The sequence below is a fragment of the Chamaea fasciata genome, unplaced genomic scaffold, assembly GCF_029207755.1.
Source record: "Chamaea fasciata isolate MVZ Bird 193981 ecotype frontalis unplaced genomic scaffold, bChaFas1.0.hap1 SCAF_15, whole genome shotgun sequence".
Taxonomy (NCBI): Eukaryota; Metazoa; Chordata; class Aves; order Passeriformes; family Sylviidae; genus Chamaea; species Chamaea fasciata.
Window position 1 is genome coordinate 16,906,746 of NW_027094100.1, and position 19,206 is coordinate 16,925,951.

Genomic DNA, 19,206 nt, shown 5'->3' on the forward strand with positions numbered 1-19,206 from the left:
AAATCACCCTCCTTGCTGACTAGTCTGGAGAGCAGCCAGCCATCAAACACCAGCGAGCACCTTTCTGCAGAGATGTTTTACACATGGCACGTTTCGCAGCCCGGGACGCCGCCGCGCCCTCAGCGCCCACACGGGACCTCCCGTGCGGGCGGCGCTCTGTGCGCGCTGCATGGCGGCGGGCCGCTCTAGCCGCGCTCTATGGTGCGGCTGCCGCTCTGTCCGCGCTCCGTGCCGACCGTGCCGCTGTTTCCCCGCTCCGTGGCCGTGCTGCCGCTCCGCCCGCGCCGCCCGTAGCCGCCCTCGTCCCCGCTGTCCCCCGTGTGCCCGCTGTGCCCGCTGTGCCCGCAGCCCCGGCCCGCCGTGCCCGGCCGCCCGCCCGTCTCTGTGCCCCGCGCGTTGCCGGCGGGGCGGGCGGGATGTGGCGGCTGCTGCTGCAGCTGGGCCGGGGCCGCTGCGCGCCCACCCCCGCCCGCCCCGCCTGTGCCCCCGGGCTGGGCGGCGGCCGCGGCCACAGCCCCGAGCGGTGAGTGCGGCTCCGGTGTCCCCCGCCCCGGGGCCGGCGGCGCGGCCCGGCCTCACGGCGCCCGCGTTGTGCGTGCGGTTGTTGCAGGGCGCCCTCGTGTCAGGATGGCCCGGAGCGAGGAGGACGGCGGCGGGCGCTGCCCGGCCCGGTGCCCCGCTACTCCGTGCGGGAGGCCGTCACCTGGGTGAGGAGCAGCGCCGGGGACGGCTCGGGGGCCGTCCCCGAGCAGAGCCGGGGAGAAGGGGCCGGGTGGGAGCGGGAGAGGGAGCGGGGCCGTGCCCTGACCGTGTCCGCTCTCCGCAGGGAGCCGTGGGCGCGCTGCTGCTGCAGCTGCTCCGGCACGTCGCCTGGCTCAGGTCGCTGCCGGACGCCCGCACGGAGCGAAGGCTTCCCCGGCCTTCCTCGCTGCCCCCCCGGCCCGCAGGTCAGCGGCTGGGGCCCGGGGAGGGCGGCGGGGGGCTGCCGGGTGGGAGTCCTGCCTCGTGGTGTGGTAAGTGAGGCTGGAAGAGAGCTGGGAGAGGCTGACCGCCGCTCTCGGGCCCTGGGGAGAGTGTCAGCAGAACCTCGGCTTCTTCACGGTTTGGTGCGGTCCCATTCTGTGTGCCCTGACGTTTGTTTTCTGTTCTGGATTCTGCTGCGCGAGCTTTCCTCCTGCTTGTCTGTGTGGTCAGAGGACACCGAGTACACGCACAGACCGGTGGTGTTGCCTGGAGCAGACACAGGCTTTGTGCTCTGTATTACAGTGGTGACCGAAGCCTCAACCAGCTGTCCTGGCCAGCAGCTGGGGTCCCAGGTCCTGCAGAAAACAAGTCCAGAGGCTGTAGCAGAGGATTCCTCCTCAGGCATCCCCTCGGGGCAAGGAGAGAGCCAGCCCTGGGCAGAAGCAGGTATGTGCTCTGTGCTGCAGGGCAGGATACTTGCGGCAGAAGGACCTGGGAGTTCCCCCAAGGCAAGCTGGGGGCCAAGGAGTGTGTAGCCATTTATTGACACTTGAGGAGGCAGGTGAGAGTGGAGAGGCAGAGTTTCAGCGAGATGAATCGGAGTCCAGAGACAGGAGGAAGAAACCTCCTGAAGGCAGAGACAAGGCTGTGCTGTAACTGCAGGTGACAACAGCTTTCCCAACACTGCTCTGCCTTAGCAGACTGATTGCAGCATCCAGTCCTGTTCTTTTATTGTGGACAGATGTTTGCAGCCAGAAGGGTTCAGAAGGATGCTGCACCACTGATCTGGGAGACTGGTGTACATGGTGTGAAACTGAAGGAATTACTCTCTTCCTGCAAGATGAGGATGCGTTTCTGAGCTCTTCTGCCGTAGATAAGACAGTGGAAGGAGGTATCAAAGACATTATTAAAATGAGTTTTATAAAAATAGAAAGATAGGCTCCAACAAAATTGAAGTCTTGCCCAGGAAAGTGTGTCCTACATAGGGAATATAAAGTCACACCAAGGAAGATCAGATGAGGCCTACAGCTCACTAGATATAGAAACATTAATAATCGCCTCAGGAAAGTGGTTGGAAGCAGGAAGCCTGCTGGAGCAGGTGGCAAGGGGACAACATTCAGTAGTGGTGTAGAAGAGGCACATCAGGAAACCAGCCACAGATGTTGGATAAATCACAGGATCACAGACTGGTTTGGGATGAGAGGAATCTCTGAAAGCTCTTCTTGTTCCTTGCCATGGGCAGGGACACCTTCCACTATCCCAGACTTGCTCCAAGCCCTGTCCAGCCTGGCCTTGGACACTTCCAGGGGCCCAGGGGCAACCACAGCTTCTCTGTGCCAGGGCCTCAGCACCCTCACAGGGAAGAATTAAATAATGAAGGTGCTGCAGAAAAGGTCAGAGCTGTTGCCCATTTTTTGCTTTCTTTCAGAATTTTGGCTTCCTTCTGTGCTGATTTCAGCTACTGCCCGTCACTGCTTATCAAACCTTCTCCTGCCAGAGGTTACCATTCCCATCAGTTGGCAAATGGAGCATTTTGTTTCCATGTCTCCTAATTAACTCCAGGAAAACAGCCAGGTTAATTTACCTAAACTGCCAATTAGACTGTTTAACCCATCTGCTTTAGCCTGGAGCATATTAAGAAGCACTCCAGCACTGGCAGGTGACTGGACATGGTCCTCTGGGAAGAGTGGTGGGAAGAAGTGGAGATAGCAATGCCTGCAGTTGGCACAGCTGGACATCCTGGAGTGAATGTGTGTCTGACAAACAGTTCCTGCTGAGAGTCAACAGGAAGAGCTTTTGGGTAAACTGATAAATTGAACAGTGACAAGTCACTAAGGCCACGTGGTCTTTGTTCAGATGTTCTTCAGAAGCTGGGAAATCACTGAGCCTCCAAGGATGATCTGTAATCCCGTGCTCAAACCTGCTCTGTGACCAGGGGAATGAGCACTGACAGATTGCACAGTTTGGCTTTTAAAAAAGAGTGGGTGGGTGTTGGCTTGAGGCACAGAACTGCAAAAAAGGTGATTCTAATTTGATAGAAACTGTGTTACAGGATGGAGGTGTCGGATGCTGGGATGAGTGGGCTGTATCAAAGGTCTTGGAAGGATTTAGGAAGCCATTTCTCAGGCCAGCTTGCTCCCTTGCAGAGACTTGAGAGAGTTGTAAATCTATTAAGACTTCTTTGGAGAAGTCAACAGGCATGTGGAGCAAGATAATCCAGCTTTTACCTTTCCGAAAATCATCCAGACAGGACCTAAACCAAAGCTATCTAAAGAGTTTAAGCTGATGTGAGGGAACATGGAGGGGTTAATAACTCTTGGGCTGGTAGCTCCTTAAAGAAAGTTTTCACAGTGGAGAGCCATTACTGTAGGATTCCCTTGTCCTTTGTTAAACCTGTTCTGTTGAGCACAGTCAGCAGTGATTTGGAAACAAGAGGTGATGAAGGAGGCAGCAGAAGCGGCAAATGGTACAAAATTCTTCAGGACAGTCAAATCTGAAAGTCACAGGCAGAGATTGCATGAGAACCAAAGCCAGGGTAACCCCCAGGTGGGTTAAATGAGCGTGCACAGGGGAGTGTGGCTGCAAATACACAGGCAGAGTGAGGAGTGTCAAATTAATAATTGTCTTGCAGAGGGAACATTTAAAGTCACTATGGATGTGCTTTTGATAAGGTTAAGTCAGTGCTCGGCAGCAGTGAGGCCAATTAAATGTTAATTATGGTGAAGGAAGGAGCTGAGGACAAGGCAGTGCTGTGGGTTCGTGTGAGTCTGGGATGCAGCCACATCCTGAACACTTAAGGAGAAGACAGTGCCTGAAAAACAGGGACGAAACTGCAGAGAAAAGATGACAGGGAGACAATTACATCCAAACACAGACTGACTCTTCAGCTTAAAAAAAAAAAATGAAGTGGCATAGAATGTGCTGGTGCTGTGTGAAACTAAAACTGTTGGGAGAAGGAGAATAGGGACAATCTTTTTCATAATCCTGATATTAAAAGGCAGCACAGAGGGGTCAGGTAGCAAGCTTGGAAAAAAGCAAAAGGCGTTTTGTCTTTGGCCAGTGCCCAAGTAAATTGTGGAACTCACTGCTACGGGCCAGAAGTACAAGTGGGTTCCAAGAAGTGATTAGGTAAAATTACACATTGAAATGAGACTTAATTGGTCCAGCCAAGCCTCCTGCTCAGATCACAGAACAGCTGATTGCTGGAAAGTTCTGCCAGGGAGAGCGTGACTTTATAATCCCTGCTCCTCACCCTTTCTGCCCAAGCATCTCCAACTGTCACTTGTCAGAGATAATATATGTCAGAAATAATTTGATTTTGCTCCATACAGAAGTCCTCGGGTTACATTCCACATTATGTTGTGCATCCATTTTGTGGGAGTTTATGGAGAAAAGTCAGGGGGAAGAGATTTGGTAATTTGCACTCAAGAGCCTGAAAAAATGCAGGGTTTTGTCATGTGAGAAGTCCTGGGAATCTTTCCGTGGAAAGTGAAGCTTGATGGTCCCTTTCTTTCACTACATTTTGCCTTCTACAGAAAAACCTGCCTGAGGTACAGGATTGTTTTTTTTCCCCTGGTGTTTAGCTACTGAAAGAGGGTGAGGCTGGCAAAATGAGGATGCAGCAGGAAGCTGGGGAGAGCAGAAGGAAGGGAAGGACAGACGCCTGGCAGATGACGCAGGGGAATCTGGTAGCAAAGCCTTGCCATGAGAGAACAGAGCTCAGAGTGCAGCAGAATGCACCTTCCCTGCTCCAGTTTGCTGCTGCCAGCAATTTCAAGGGATCTTCTGGAGAGAATTCCATGCCCTTCCCCTTTCTCTGGGTGTTTCAGTTCATTTCCATGCTTGTTGGTGCTGGTCTCCCTGTGCAGTGCCAATCTGCTGTTGTTGTGACAAGGATCTGTGAGATGGATCCCAACATCTCAGCTTTCCACAAGAGCCATTCCAATTTTATTAGAGCACAATAGGAGCAAAATCTAGTCCTTTGTTTAAAAAGAAAACTTCAGGAAATTAACTTCAAACTTGCTTTAAGTAGCATTCTGGATATGGCTACCAGCGAGTCCTTGGCTCTGTGTTCACATCTTATTTTTTTCCATGCAATTCCTGCCTCACTCAGAGGCTTTTTGCTGGAAGTTAAAGGCACAGAGTGAGCAAGCAGGTGATTACAGCCAGTCTCAGTGTTACAGCAGCTGAATGATGCCCTGGGGAGTTGTATTTTACCCCTGGCAGAACTGTAAAATTCGTTATTTCAATTCTGAGATTACAGACATTGCAAAAGTGTGTTTTCATTTCAAAGCACAATGAAACCAATTGGAAACAGTGAAATTTTCCATGAGGCAGAAATGCTGGATTTTGGCCAGCTCTTGTTGTGACTTAGTTCTCGTGGATGTTTTGGGATGAGCAATCTAGGCTGTCTAGGAGAAGATTATTAATTCCTCATTTGGAGCTAGCTGTGAGCAACACTTGATTAGTCCAGGATGAACAGTGAAGAGAGAGACAAAAATATTTATTAACTGCTGAAGATGTAAGCGTTGGGCATCCAGAACGCTGAAAGCTGCAAGACTGCATAGAAAAAAAAAAAAAGGATGGGCAATCATGTTGCATGCCTGGGTGTGAAGAAGTAGAAATAAAGTTGCACAGAAAATTCCAGCTGTGATACTCCCATCTTTTAAACGTAACCTGAAGAATAATTGAGCTTGTCCAGCCTCAGAGGTCATTCTGAGGGAATTCAGGTTGCCCAGAGAAGCTGTGGCTACTCCTGGATCCTGGGAAGTGTCCCAGGCCAAGCTGGACAGGGCTTGGAGCAGCCTGGGACAGTGGAAGGTGTCCCTGCCCATGGCAGGGGTGGTCCTGGGTGAGCTTTAAGCTCCCTTCCAACCCAAACCATTCGGGGACTCTCTGGTCCTCCAGGAGCTGGGGCTGGGTGTGGGACCAGTTGGTCCCTGTGCTTTTTTTCCAGATGTTCTCTGGGATTGGTAACCCTGATCTGTGGAGATTTGAGTGAGGAGGGGTTTCCCATGGTAGAGGGGCGCAAAGTGCTTCTGCAGGCTGACAGAATTCAGAATTAGTGGCTGTTTATTTTTCGCGGTTCAGTGGTTTCTCCAAATTACAACATTTTCACAGTAAACGAGGAGTCTCTGATTTAGGAGTAGACATCTGTGCAAAATGTTCTGTTTCTTACAAGTGTGGATGTACTAATGCTGTTTAAACAAGTAGTGGGAGAATTCCTAATACAGACCATTTTTTTCCATGGGATTTGCAGTTGTTTGTGTGGCAAAAACCCAAATTACATCACAAGGGAGATACACGATAGAGCCTTACAGTGAGAAATATCAGATAATTTGATGCCTGCTCTGCAAAGAAACAGAAAGCACAACTAATAAATTCACAGATTATACTACTTTTAGTGGAATGCTGCATAGAAATCATGTCTGCCACAGTGATCTTGCTTGTTGGGTGAGTGGGGCCTGTCCAGATAAGACACATTTGAATACAGCCAGGGGGGAATTGTTTGTCTGGGAATAACGAGGCTGCAGCTGGCACACAGGTCACGGCTCCTGCACACTGTGGCATAGTGCAGGCACTGCACGGAGCACTCCTGCCTGCTGCACACCTCAGTGCTGCTGCTCCTGGAGCCAAACTGTGCCAGCAATTGAGGAATCAGGCCCTAAAAGGACATTTTTTCATTTGTGTTGGCTATCACACAGCTTGAGAAGGAGACGCGGGGAGTGCACAGCTCTGGCTCAAAATGATCCAGGCTCCAGCACCGGGGGTTAAATATCCAGTGGGATCCAGCTGCTTGTGGTGATCCAGGTTAAAAATCCTTGGCCTCAGGCTGTCTTGTCTCCTTTGTGGAGGTCATTGTCCTGTTGCAGTGGCAGGAGTTAATGCCACTGTAACCGCTGCCAGCACAATCCTGCCCTGAGCAAGGTGGCTTAGCTCGGGCTGGAGATGCTCTGTCAGATAATTCTGATTGAAACTGGTCACAAAGTGCTGAACACGTGGCTGTCCCAGTGTACCTGAGAGGGCTGATCATCCCCTGGCAGAAGCAGGGCTGCACCCTGCAAAGGAATTACCTGGGGAAGGAGTTGGGGAGGCAGCAGCTCAGCTGAGGGCTGAGTGTGATACCCTGGGCAAGCTGGGAGCTGCAGCACTTCTGCTCCAGGCAAACTGGGCACAGGGGGGCAATGTCACCCCTCCTGTGACACTGCTGAGACGGGCTGCACCTCAGTAACCCTGTTGGAAATTCAGGAATAGTAGCAAAATGTCATAAAATTAACCAGGGCTGGCAGAAAAGTGCTGCAGTTGAAAGACATGAATGGTGCAGTCTTTGTAGAATCACAGACAGGAATCAAGAGGGGCTGATTAGTCGTGTCAGGACTTTCAAAAGGAGGAATTGGCTTTTTAGTAAAGAAGAAAAAACGTAGAAGAGCCAGTGCCTGGGAGCAGAAACCCAGAGTAGAAGCACTTTAATTTGAAATGAAGCACAGAGGTTTAAAGCAGTGATTACAAGTTACTGGAACATTTAGGAGAAGCAGGAGATTCTCTGCTTTGTGTGTCTTCAGATCAAAACCAGGGGCCTTTCTGGAGGGGCTGCAGCCACAGGGCTGGATTCCTGTGCTTGCTTTTGCTCCAAAGGTCAGACTGGTTAGGATTCCTTCTGTTCCTGATTCCCTGACTGAGTGGGAGATCAGATCTTCAGGAAAGAGCTGTGGAATGGAGAGGATGAGAAGAGGCAAAGATACGGCACTGCTAAACTTTGCTCTTTTTGTTGGATTTTTTTTAATGCAGGGGAGTTCCAAATCCCTGGGAGCTCCAGGGTGGGGCCAGTTCTCCACACTGCAAAGGTAAGGTTTCATTTTCCTCCCCCTCTGTCTGCACCTTCCCAGAGCTATCCCAAGCACAGCCTGAGCAACACTCACACACAAGACTGGGGAACAGAAAGGGAGGTGGGATATACTGACCTCTGCTTTAGCCAGAAAATTCCAGGATTTACAAACTGCCATCTCCATCCTTTGAGGCATCTGTGTAACAGGGCTGCTGGCAGGGAAGCACTGAAAGAAAATGGGGAGAAACACCAAACCAAGCAACCAAACAAAACAATAAATTCTGCAGCACCAGTGTGTTCCTGTGTATTTGCATTTTGATGCAATCTTTCACTAGGTGATTACATGCTGTTGCTATTTTGGTGTTTACCAGACAACCCATGACTGGGGAAGGTGGTCTCACTCCAAACACTGCAAATCAGGGCTGGCTCTTGTCTGGTAAAGAGGGAAGCACTTGGGGCTTGAAGAGAGTGCATCAGCTCGAGAGTCACAAGGCCGTAAATTACATTATTGTTCTTGTTGTGATTAAACCTGCCAATTTTTTGCAATTCACATCTTAGATGCAGATAATTCCCTTTATAAAAAAAAAAAATCACTCGGCTGAGCAATCGCTCAAGGGCACTGTGAGTAGGGAGGAGGTAAATTCAGTTTTTAGCCGAGTGAGGTAAATTCAGTTTTTAGCAGGGTGAGTTCCTGCAAAAGGCACCAAGGAGGAATTTGCTTCATCTGCTGGGGGGGGGGGTGAGCATGGATCTCTCCATCCTGGGAGGTGCCACTTGTGCAGGGCTGGAGGAAGAGCCTGGAGCTGGGTCATGGAGCAGCTCAGGGAGGGGCCTTGGACCTGTCTTGGCCTCTTGGGAGCAGCCCCGAGCTCAGCAGCGGAGCTGTGGCTGCCAAGGGGCATTGTCCCGGTTCCCCGTGTGCACTGAGCTCTGCTGCCCCTCGATGGCACTCGGGGTGTGGGGCTGGGCTGGGCTGAGCCTCCTCCCACGGCCCGGGCTGTTCCTTGCCAGGAGAGAAGAAAGAGTTTGGCTGTGCCCTGCAGGGTTTCGGCAGCCCTGGGCAGTGCTCAGTCCAGCTGGAATTGGGTAAAGCACATGGAATGACGTGAAGATGTTTTGGCAGGGACTCTGCTCTGGGCACAGCGTGGGGGAGGGAACAAGGGGTAATGTTATTTTTGGAGGGGGAAGTTATCTTAGAAGCATGGAATATCCTCTTCTGGAAGGGATCCACGAGGATCATGAGCCCAGCTCCCAGCCCTGCACAGACACCCCGACAATCCCCCCCTGTGCGTCCCTGGGAGCGGTGTCCACATGCTGCTCCTGGAGCTCTGGCCGCCTTGGGGAGCCTGTTCAGTGCCCCAGAACCATCTGGAGGAAGAAACTTCTCCCCAAATCCAGCCTGAGCCTACTGGCCCAGCTCCAGCCATTCCCTGCGTGCTGTCCCTGTGCTGCCCCTCGGGAGGAGCTGCAGACTGCTCTGAGTAGGGTGAGGTATTTGCTGAATTCTGGAAGGTCTGCTGATGCCCAAGAGGCTGCCCCAAGCTCCCTGACCAGAGGGCAGGGGAGCAGTGTCCATACAGCTTCCCCGGCAAGGTGGCTGTGTAGGACAGGGAGGTTTTTGTGTGGATACACGACCTCACTCTCCTGGTGACTGAACTACCATACAAACAGGTCTCACTGCTTGGTTTGCAAGCAAGAATCTCCTCTAGGGTTGATATGATTTAGCTGTCTTTAATAGCTTTTTTCTCTGACTCCTCAGGGTGACCCAGCTCAGCGAGGGCATTTAGAGGAAGCCGCTTTCCAATTGCAGCAGATTTTCCGAATTGATATTTCCATCGCATTGAATATCCTTGGTAATGTGGAGTTGGTTTTGTTTTGCCCTTAAACCACAGGTTTCTCATTTTGGAGGACCTCCAAATGGTTGCAGGTCTTGTGAGAAGGCAGGGATGGCAAATACCCAAGCTGGAGCCTCCTTTCAGCAATTTTAACTGCTGGGAGAGATTTATTGCCCTTTGTCCCATCGTGCCACCTGATTTATCTCAGCATATTTCAATCCAGGCTTGCTTGAAGCCTGCACTGTTGTCCTGACATCTGTAGTTGGAAATTAAGCCATCTCTGTCTTTTTTGCAACACAAGATGTCATATCCTTGTATCCTTCTTTTATTGTCTGAGCTCACAGTTTTCCTGGCAAGCTGAAAAAGCAATTGCAGGATTGCAACTCTAAGAAAAGCAGAAAGGAGATGCAGTGAGCTAAGAAAAGTCCCTGCCCTATATACACCACTAGTTGCAGCACTGAAAAGCAAGTTGTTTCTGTGTGAGCCATACGTTGTGTTAGCCTGTGATCCCTCTCTGCCACGAGCCCAGAAAAATCCCTAAAATGCAGCGTTGTCATTTTTCTTACGGAAACTGTGGAGTGAGGGTTGGTGAGCCAGCTGGAAGGGGCCCAGAGCACTTGGCGTGAGCCAAGGAAGGCCCAGTGGCTGCGGGGGAGGTTGCTGCATTGAAGGCTGGGTTGTGGCCCTGTGCTTTTTCCCTGTTTTCCGTGGCTTTAGGCTGTGTTTTCCTCAGGCATCGAGAGCATGAGGGCGGGGCACTGCCGGGCTGCCTTCACCTGCTTCAAGCTGGCGGCGGATCGGGGCTACAGCAAAGCCCAGTTCAACGTGGGGCTGTGCTACGAGCACGGCAGGGGCACGGAAAAGGACTTGGAAAAGGTATCCAGGCCCAGGGGGTGGGTGTGGGCAGCGCACGGCAGGAGAAGGATGTGTGCTGAGTGCTCGGAGCTTTGCTCCTTTTACATGGGTGGGCAAGTCATGGAATATCCTGAGCTGGAGGGAACCCACGGGGATCGTTGATGCAGCTGCTGGCCCTGCACAGCCATCCCAACAATCCCACCCTGGGCATCCCTGGCAGCGCTGGCCAAGCGTTCCTGGAGCTCTGGCAGCCTCCCCCATTCCCTGGGGAGCCTGGACAGTTCCCAGGCTCTGAAGACTCAGCAGAAAATGCTGGAAATAATAATAATTGCAGCTTTGCAGAGCTGCTTTCAGTGTCAGCAGTCCCCTCAGAGAGGTGCTCAGAGATCCCTTTCCCACAGCTTCTGAGGGTTCTCCAGGTGCACAGGCTGTGCTACCAGCACCCAGCGGGGTTCCAAGGAGAAACCTGTCATGTTGCTGTATTTAAGACACCGCTGCACATCCCAGGGTTTCTCAGATCTCCAGTTTGGCTCCTGTAACTCCAGCCTGCCACCTAGTGCAAGCTGGCCAGCAGCTGCTGGAGCTGGGACGAACTGCAAAGGCGGCTTGGTTTGAGTCATGGTTGGCCCAGTGCCACCCCCTTCAGCTCGGGGCGTTGGAGTGGAGCAGGCAGGGTGGTTCCAGGGCTCTGGGGCAGTCACAGTCCACTGTCTCACCTGACCCAGCTGATGTTCTGCTGTGGGAGGGCTCTGGGGAGGCATGCAGCTTGCGATGGGTCTAGACAGAGAGGTTAAAGAGCCATGTCATGGTGAGGGCATGCATGACCTGGGTTTCTCTCTCTCAGGCAGGTTTTTATTACTGCCAGGCAGCCAGCAGCCATCACCCCATGGCCCAGTACCGCTACGCCAGGTACCTGCTCCAGCACGGCCCTGGCAGCTGCTGGGACAGGCAGCACAAGGCTGTGGCACTCCTGGAACGAGCAGCAGGGGCTGGGATCACAGAGGTTGGTGTCCAAAGGGCAGAGGAGAGAGCCAGCACGGAGCCCTGACTGAGGGGTTGTTGGAGCCACATCCTGGAAAGCAGCGTCTGTGGCACTGGGAGGAAAAGCCTTCCAATGGATTTCCCCCTGGTCACGGCAGGGGGAGTGGAACCAGAGGATCTTTAATGTCCTTTCTGATCCAAAGCATTCTCTGAATCTGTTTATATTCCTGACAGTGTCTGGGAGACAGCCCTGCCTGCAGACAGAGCCAGCGTTGTTTGTCCCTTGTTAATGGGGCTCTTACATTAAACCTTTGGCTTGGGAGAGCTGACCTGTGCTTGAAAACACAGCTCAGTTTTCATTCCCTCTCAATTCTAAGAGTACAGGTCGCTGTACTGGAGGGACTTGCAGTGCTTGAAGCAAGAACAGATCCTCATTTTGTATCTGTGGCTTTCTGAGATGACTCATCTGTGCAGATCTGTGTCTCCTGCCCTCCTTTCCCACTCCAGGAGATGCATTTAGGCATGTGCCATCTCGTCCTGGGAATGCCAGGCTGGCAACGCCTCCTGGAGCTCAGTGGCCGGGGGGTGCATCTGCTGGATCTTGGGGACAGGACACAAGTGGGAGCCATTCCCTGGCTCTGACTCCAACAGGGAGTTTGAAATGAAACTCTGGGTCTCAAATGGGATTTCTTTGTGTTTTCCGTGTCATGCTGATTTTTCTTACGGCAGCCCTGCCTCTCCCAAGAGCCCCTGCACAGGCAGGCTCCTTACCACACTGCCACAGTAACCCCAGCATTTGAGCAGCTTGAAAAATCAGTTAAAAAACCCAAACAATTAAAATCCTGGCTGATCTGGACAGTGTGGTTTTGTTGCAGGCACAGGCTTATCTTGGAGTGTTCTACATGAGGGGGCTGCAGCACCAGGAGAAGAGAGGTCTGAAGTACCTGCTGCAGGCAGCAAACAGTGGGGTAAGTAATCCTTCTGCCAGGAATTGTCCTCAGCTTGGCATCTGCAGGTGGAGGATTTCAGGGTTTCGTGAAAATGGGAGTGAGTGTCAGGATTTTACTGCCCAGTGTGAAGGGACAGAATGGAGCCTTGGTGCCTCTCGGAGAGGAGATTGGCCCTGGGCACAGACCTTGCAGAAACAGCCCTGTTGGGCTGGAGGAGTTCCTCCAGCACCAGTGCCTGTATCCAGCTTCCAGGATTGTACAGGTTTCCCATTATGGAGCATCTACACCCTCTTCAGTCAAAATCTTTCACTACTGCATCACTTGGAGAACTTCATTGTGTTTATCTCAAATCTGTTCTTCAAAATTGGCCCACTGTTTCTCTCCTTTTATAGAGAGGATGGAAAGACTGTTTCTGGATTTACTTTTTAATTCAGGCACCTTTAATATATTTAAACACTTAAATCTCCATTCAGCCTTTCCCCATTGTTGCTGTTTCTCGTCACAGGTCAGGTTAGATCCCCAAGAATCTTCTTGCTTGCACTTTCCCCAAGTGGCCCAGGCCTCTCTTTCTTGAAGGGCAATGCCACAATACGGGCACAGCACTCTCCTGAACCCCCACCAGCATTTAGAGGACCAGAAGTGTGGATCCCATGTCTTGCAGCCAGGTTTCTGCATCCCACAGTTCTGTTTCTTTCCATTGTCCCCTTGTTTTCAGCTGCATTGTAATGGCCAGGGTTGGTTTTTTTTGTTGGTTTTTTTTTGTTGGGGTTTTTTTCCCCCCCGAAGAACTTGTTCATTTTAACTTCAGTTCCCACAGCTTTTGTGCAATGGAAAATAATGAATAGCTATTGCCTGTTCTGCTGGCTAATAGTTGTGGTTGTGGTGCCCTTTAGTGAGTCCTCCCTGAGTCATTTCTTTTGCAGGCTGCAGAGTGCTGGTTTAGTTTGTGTCTCCGTGTAGTTAAGCTGTTCTACTTCGCTTGTCAGTCTTCTGTCTATTCTTCTAATTCTCCTTTGACCATTTTAAGATGTTTGGACTAAAAGTGGGCTCAGGATGGAGGTATGCCACGGATCTCACATAATGAGCTCCTCTGCTTTGTTCTGCATTCCCTTCCAATAATTCCTAGCCCTGCTTGCCCTTTGCCTGGCACTGAGCAGTGATGAGATGGTCTCAGGGAACTATCACAGTGTGATGCCCAAATTTCTCGCTATCAGCACTGCTTTGCATTTGGCAATGCCATTTCCTTTGTGATTGTGTTGCCCACTCCTTAGTTGTGTGAGATCTTCTTTAATTAATTCTTTATAGTAAGTTTGACCATTTTGAATGGCATAACATTATTGTAAACTTCGCCACTCGCGTTTTCACCCTCTTTCCAGCAGGGAGACACTCTCAGTCTTGTGGGGCAAGGCCTGACTTGCCACAGCAGCTCAGACATCACAGTAGACAGTATTTAGCTCTAAGTCTGCTAAAGATCTCTCCTAAGCTTCATCCTTGGCTCCTTTTTTCCAGCCTGGAGTCAGAGGTTTATGCTGAACAGTATCCCATTGAGTTAGCCCATTAAATAGATGATTTGCATTTACTGGTAATGCCTTAATAACAGAAAATCTGTCAGGTAACTGCAGGTCCTCAGGTGCACCCCTGGCATGTTTTGGTCAGAGTTCTCAGACCCCAAGCATCCTTCCCCATCCCTGCTGCTCAGTGGATGCTGTGGATGCTCCAGAGCCTCAGCCTTGAGGGCAGGCTGATCGTGGGCTCCCTGGGGTGTACCCGCTTTCCTGGGAGAAGAGCTCCATGGTCAGCTTCACTTCCCATTACCCTGGAGTTGGTAGTTATGTTTAGTTGGCTGAAAGAAGGCTGGGTATGGATGAGGCAAGGACAGCACCGTTTAGTACAAATCCAGAAAAAAGGAAAACAGCACAAAAAGTCACAGATTCAGCGTTTCTCTGGTGGTTCTCTATGCTAGAGCCAAGCTGGGAACTCTGACAAGTGTTTTTCCAACACGAGAACTGTGTTCTACTTTGTTTCCCACTTTTTATCCTCCCTGATTTCCTACAAGGAGCCACAGAATATAAACCCCATTAAAGAGTTCTGTTGCAGAACTGAGCCTGACCTCCAGATTTCCGAGGGTGTCACAGTCACTTCTGCCGTGCTAATTTGGGGATCTCCCCTCACTGCAGTCTGGGCTCTGAGGTGTTCATCCTGTGAGAGATGGTGGTGCAGTTCTCCTGATTGAACCCTATCTCTTGTCACAGCTGAAGTGCCAATCCTTTAACGTGTTTATCTCATCTCTAAAGGAGTTTATTGCTGTCATAAACTGAGACTTGCAACATTTTGCAAAGCACCCACTCACTGAGTTCTTCACTTGGCCATACCAGCTCCATCTCAGACAGCAACACTTGCAATATGTTCTTTTCTCCTGGCTTTATTAAAACTTGCTACTTACTTGGTGGGGTTTTTTTCTTTTTCTTCCTTTTTTTTTTTTTTTGCAAAGCCGCAGTGCTGCTGGCTTTGTTGCTGGAAAGATCTGTGTGCCCATGAGTCCATACAGTCTTTTTAATGTCTTCAGGAGTGTCTTCCTGCTTTCCTGCTCTCTGAGACCCTTTGCCTCCCATTGCATATCAAAGATAAAGTGCACAGCTGACACATAAACATGTCATGGCTTTGGATTTGGCTTCACTGCAGTGCCAACCTTTCCTTTCCAGTTCATTCCCAGCAGTTACATATGTCTGAGTGGTTCAGGTGCTTTTTCTCTAGTGCACATTTGCTTGATTTACTTCATTTCTGCTGCCTGAGATTTCTTCTGGACTAGAATGAGGTGGGGCTGAGCAGGAGAGTGCTGCACTCTTGTGTTAAAGGGGAAATTCCCAGCCCTTGGCAGCAAGTTCCTCTGTGCCATTTGTGATGTTTTTACAAGACTTGGGCTTGAACTCTGTTAGGGCAGTCTCAGGGTGTGCTCAGAGTTTGGGTGGGACCAGGATGTGGCGCAGTCGGGGCTACCCAAGGCACCTCAGCTCTGACCTTTGAGACAACTGGGATGCTCTGCAGAGCCAGCTGCTCCTTTGTTCCCCTGCCACAGCCCTGGGTGTTGAAGGGAAATCAGTGAATTTAATTGGAAAGGGATAGGAAGGAGCAGAGCCAGAGATTCTGCTTCCCTCCAGGGGACTAAATTACTGAAGATACAGATGGAGGGATGGAGCAGCTAAACTTAAGAAGATGACCAAAGACAGAGCAGTAAACTCTGAAGAAGGTGCTAAAGACTCTCTGTTTCCTTTCCTGTGCTGCTTGCTGTGCCAGGATGCCCAGAGCAGGTACCACGTGGGTGTTTGCTACGAGCAGGGCCTGGGGGTGCAGCAGAGCCTGGCGGAGGCGCTGAGGCACTACCGGCAGTCGGCGGCCGCAGGGAACGGGCAGGCCCGGGAGAGGCTGCGGGCCTGGGAGCAGGAGCTGCAAGGTACCAGGGCCAGCAGGGCACCAGGGGCTGGGGGACTGCGTGGGGACGTGACCCCGGGACAGTGGGGCCTGAATTGCCAGAGGAGGGGTCGCACAGGGCCACGGCACAATGGAGTTCTTTGTGCTGAAGGGAAGGCACCACTTCTCCTTCTCAGTTCTTTCACTCCAGCTGGAAAAGCTGTTCCCAGAGTGTGATGTGTCACAGAATCATTTCTATTGGAAAGACCAACTGTGTCCTGGGGGGCACCAGGCCCAGCTGGGCCAGGAGGGGATTGTCCTGCACTGCAGCAGCCTCCCCTCCAGTCCTGTGGACAGTTTTGGGCACCACAGTATAAAAAAAAAAAAAGAAATTAAACCATTAGAGAGTGTCCAAAGGAGGCCACGAGGATGGGGAAGGGGCTGGGGGGGAAGCCTTGTGAGGAGCACCTAAGGGCACTTGGTTTGTTCAGCTGGAAGAGAGGAGACTGAGGGCAGAGCTCATCGTGGTTCTCAACATCCTCCTAAGGGGCAGCACAGGCCCAGCTCCAGTATCTGCTCCCTGTGACCAGGGACAGGACCTGAGGGAATGGCTGGAGCTGTGTCAGGGGAGGTTCAGGTTGGAAACCAGGAAAAGGTTTTGCACCCAGAGAGTGGCTGAGCAGTGGAACAGCACCAAATCTGTCCTGAGTTCAAGAAGCATTTAGACAACACTCTCAGGCACTGGGTGGGATTGTTGGGGTGTTTGTGCAGGGCCAGGAGCTGGACTCGATGATCCTTAGGGGTCCCTTCCAACTCAGGGGATTCGGTGATTCTGTGGTTGTATGATCAAGTCCAGCCTTTTCCAGTGTCACTAATACCTTGTTTTTCTGTACTTTCAGATGTGAACACAGAGCATCCATTCCCTTCAGGATTAAGAGCCTCCTCCTCCAGCCCCAATTTCTGGACTATTGAGCCCGTGTCTGCAGGTCTCCACAGCAGCCAGCCAGGACAGTGCAGCCTAAGCCTGCCCCACTCCTGGAGCACAGGCAGACTGCACGTGATGCTGCTCAGCAGTGCAGGGTGGAGCCGTGCCTTGGGAGCCAGGACAGTGCCACTGGAGCTGCAGGGCTGGGAGCCCCAGCAGTGCTGGCAGTAGAGCAGGCAGTAAGTGACACAAGCAGGCGGAGGCAGAGGCCCTTGGGTTGGCTGGAACCAGGCTGGCAGTGAATGGAAAGAGAAAGCTCTGTTCATGGAACAGGAGGCATTTTTAAATTCTTGTGGTTTGAGAATTAACCTTGTGGTATCTCCTATACCACTAAGTCCTCTACCTTCCACACAGGGATGTTGCTTCTGCGCCTGCATTTCTGTATTAGAGCCAAGCTGTGGCTGTCCCTGGATCCTTGGAAGTGTCCAAGGCCAGATTGGGCAGGGCTTGGAGCAGTCTAGGATAGTGGGAGGTGTCCCTGCCATGGCACAGGGTGGAACAAGGTGAGCTTTAAGGTCCTTCCAGCCCAAACCATTCTGTGGTTCTGCACCACGGTGGTGTGATCTGGGGTTCTAATTCCAGTAGCCCTGCATGTCTTGCTCATGGTTCCTCAGGGGGGTTTACAGGCCACCGTATGGGGACATTGGCAACTAACCCTGGGATTGTCCTGGCCCACAGCCTCTGAGGCAATTCTCTCTCTCTCTCCAAGGCAGGTCCCCACAGTGCCCCAACTCCCAGCACAGTGTGGGCTGGCTCTGTGTTGCCATTATGGCAGTTTAATCTGCTTTCAAACCTGGGCAAGCAAGAGAGTGAATTCTCATCATTAGGGCACAGTTCTTTTCTGGGATGTGACAGACCCACCTGTAGCAGTGAGGTGACAGCTGTCCCCGGCCATCCTGCGCCGTGTCAGTGTCCTTCTGTCCCCCCTCTTACTCCTGCAGCCCTGGCAGGGAGCTGCTCCCACGGGCACACCTCTCTGAGACACAGTGAGCAAGGTTTACTTCCAAATCCATCCTGGCCCTGCTTGCTGAGCACGCCAGCTCATTTGCAGCAGAGTGGATAAAGGATGCTCCCAGCGGGAAGGCACCACTGGCAGGCAGCAGCAGCAGGCAGCTGGTGTGATAATTTCTTCCACTGGGGCAGCTGAATCCGGAAAAAGGCATTTGTTCACACCAGTTTAAACTGGTTCAAGGGCATCTGTGCAAACTGCCCAGCTTCCTGTGGCCCTGGTGCTCTGTGTAGATCGGGCTCTGCAAAACAAAGGCAGTGGCCCCATCCTGAACTTCTCCATGGAGCAAAGGAGGGGCACAGCCAGCCCTCAACACATCTGATTGTTCTTCTGGCCTGCTCTCTCCTTCTGCTCAGACCAAACTTTCTTAGGCCATTTCCTTTATCAAGCAGGATACAAGGAGCAGGAAATTCCTGGGGTGGGTTTCCTATGCTGTGATAATCCAGAGCGTGCTTACGCGTTGGTCAGGATGGGAGACGGGCTGGGGGGCCTGAAAGCAGTTTGCAGAATCAGGAAATGGAACCAAGAGGGAGGAATTTGCCTCCTTTTAAACCTGCTTGTTATAAGGTATTTTTGTGTAAAGGTTGTCCTCTAATAGAGACATCAAAGCAACTTTGCAGAGGGAGATGTGAGGTTGTGCTGGGTGTTTGTCCCTCTGCCTGTGCTCCCAAGGTGCAGAGGAATCCCACAGGGCTTAGTCACAAATGCCTCCCTCACGGTTTGCACAGCTGCATCTCAGTTAGAATCTGGCTCTCCAACATTATTTTGGTGCAAGAACCTGTTTTGTTTGCAAAACAAACCAGCAAGAGATTTGAGTTAGCAGAGCAGCAGCACGAGCAGGCCAGGCCAAACCCATCTGTGGATGGATGCCAGACTTGGGCTCATCTGTACAAGCATTTTGGAGACTCGAAATAAACCAGAACATTTTGGATATTAAAAAGTCCACCTGGGGAAATCTTACTCTATTGCTGTTGTCATTCAGTCCTAAGAGCAACAGAAAGGGATAACTTTCTCATTGACACTGCTGTGAATGATCTGTGTGACTGTCTGGTGCTGTGGCTCGGCTGTGTACACACCTAAAGCTCTGGGAACTGTCACCTCCAGGTACATGGAAAAGAACAGGGGTGGGATACCTGAGATGGTCCACGAGAGCCCAGAAGCCCTTACCTGCCATCCCCCCTCTGCTGCATGAGCCCCTTCCCTTCTGCAGGAGTGCAGAGGCACAAACACCTGTGTGCTTCTTCATCTCTCACCAATATCTTGGTTTTCCCACCCGTGCTATTATCCCAAAACTGTCTTACAGCTCCCAGACACACAGATCAAAGTGAAAACCCATAAAAAGGGTGAAGCCTGTGACTGAATATTTCAAAACAGTGTTTTCACACTTCCCTTTT

General features: G+C 51.5%; 1 protein-coding gene across 1 annotated transcript; it reads left to right on the forward strand.

Annotated features, from left to right (window-relative positions):
* Nucleotides 1-416: 416 nt before the first annotated feature.
* Nucleotides 417-19,187, forward strand: DELE1 (DAP3 binding cell death enhancer 1). The gene is made up of 11 exons (XM_066197022.1): nucleotides 417-523; nucleotides 611-707; nucleotides 827-947; nucleotides 1,267-1,410; nucleotides 7,753-7,808; nucleotides 9,549-9,642; nucleotides 10,358-10,500; nucleotides 11,324-11,482; nucleotides 12,336-12,428; nucleotides 15,705-15,861; nucleotides 16,718-19,187. Exons 1-11 carry the CDS (start codon nucleotides 417-419, stop codon nucleotides 16,972-16,974), a joined length of 1,428 nt encoding a protein of 475 aa, XP_066053119.1. The 3' UTR covers nucleotides 16,975-19,187.
* The last annotated feature ends 19 nt before the right edge of the window (nucleotides 19,188-19,206 follow it).

Bases quoted from the DNA above. Each gene is read 5' to 3' on its own strand.
- DELE1 (XM_066197022.1), top strand. From the start codon at position 417: ATGTGGCGGCTGCTGCTGCAGCTGGGCCGGGGCCGCTGCGCGCCCACC. The intron at 1,411-7,752 runs GTATGTGCTCTG...TTTTTAATGCAG, and splicing joins CCAGCCCTGGGCAGAAGCAG to GGGAGTTCCAAATCCCTGGG. The intron at 15,862-16,717 runs GTACCAGGGCCA...CTGTACTTTCAG, and splicing joins CTGGGAGCAGGAGCTGCAAG to ATGTGAACACAGAGCATCCA.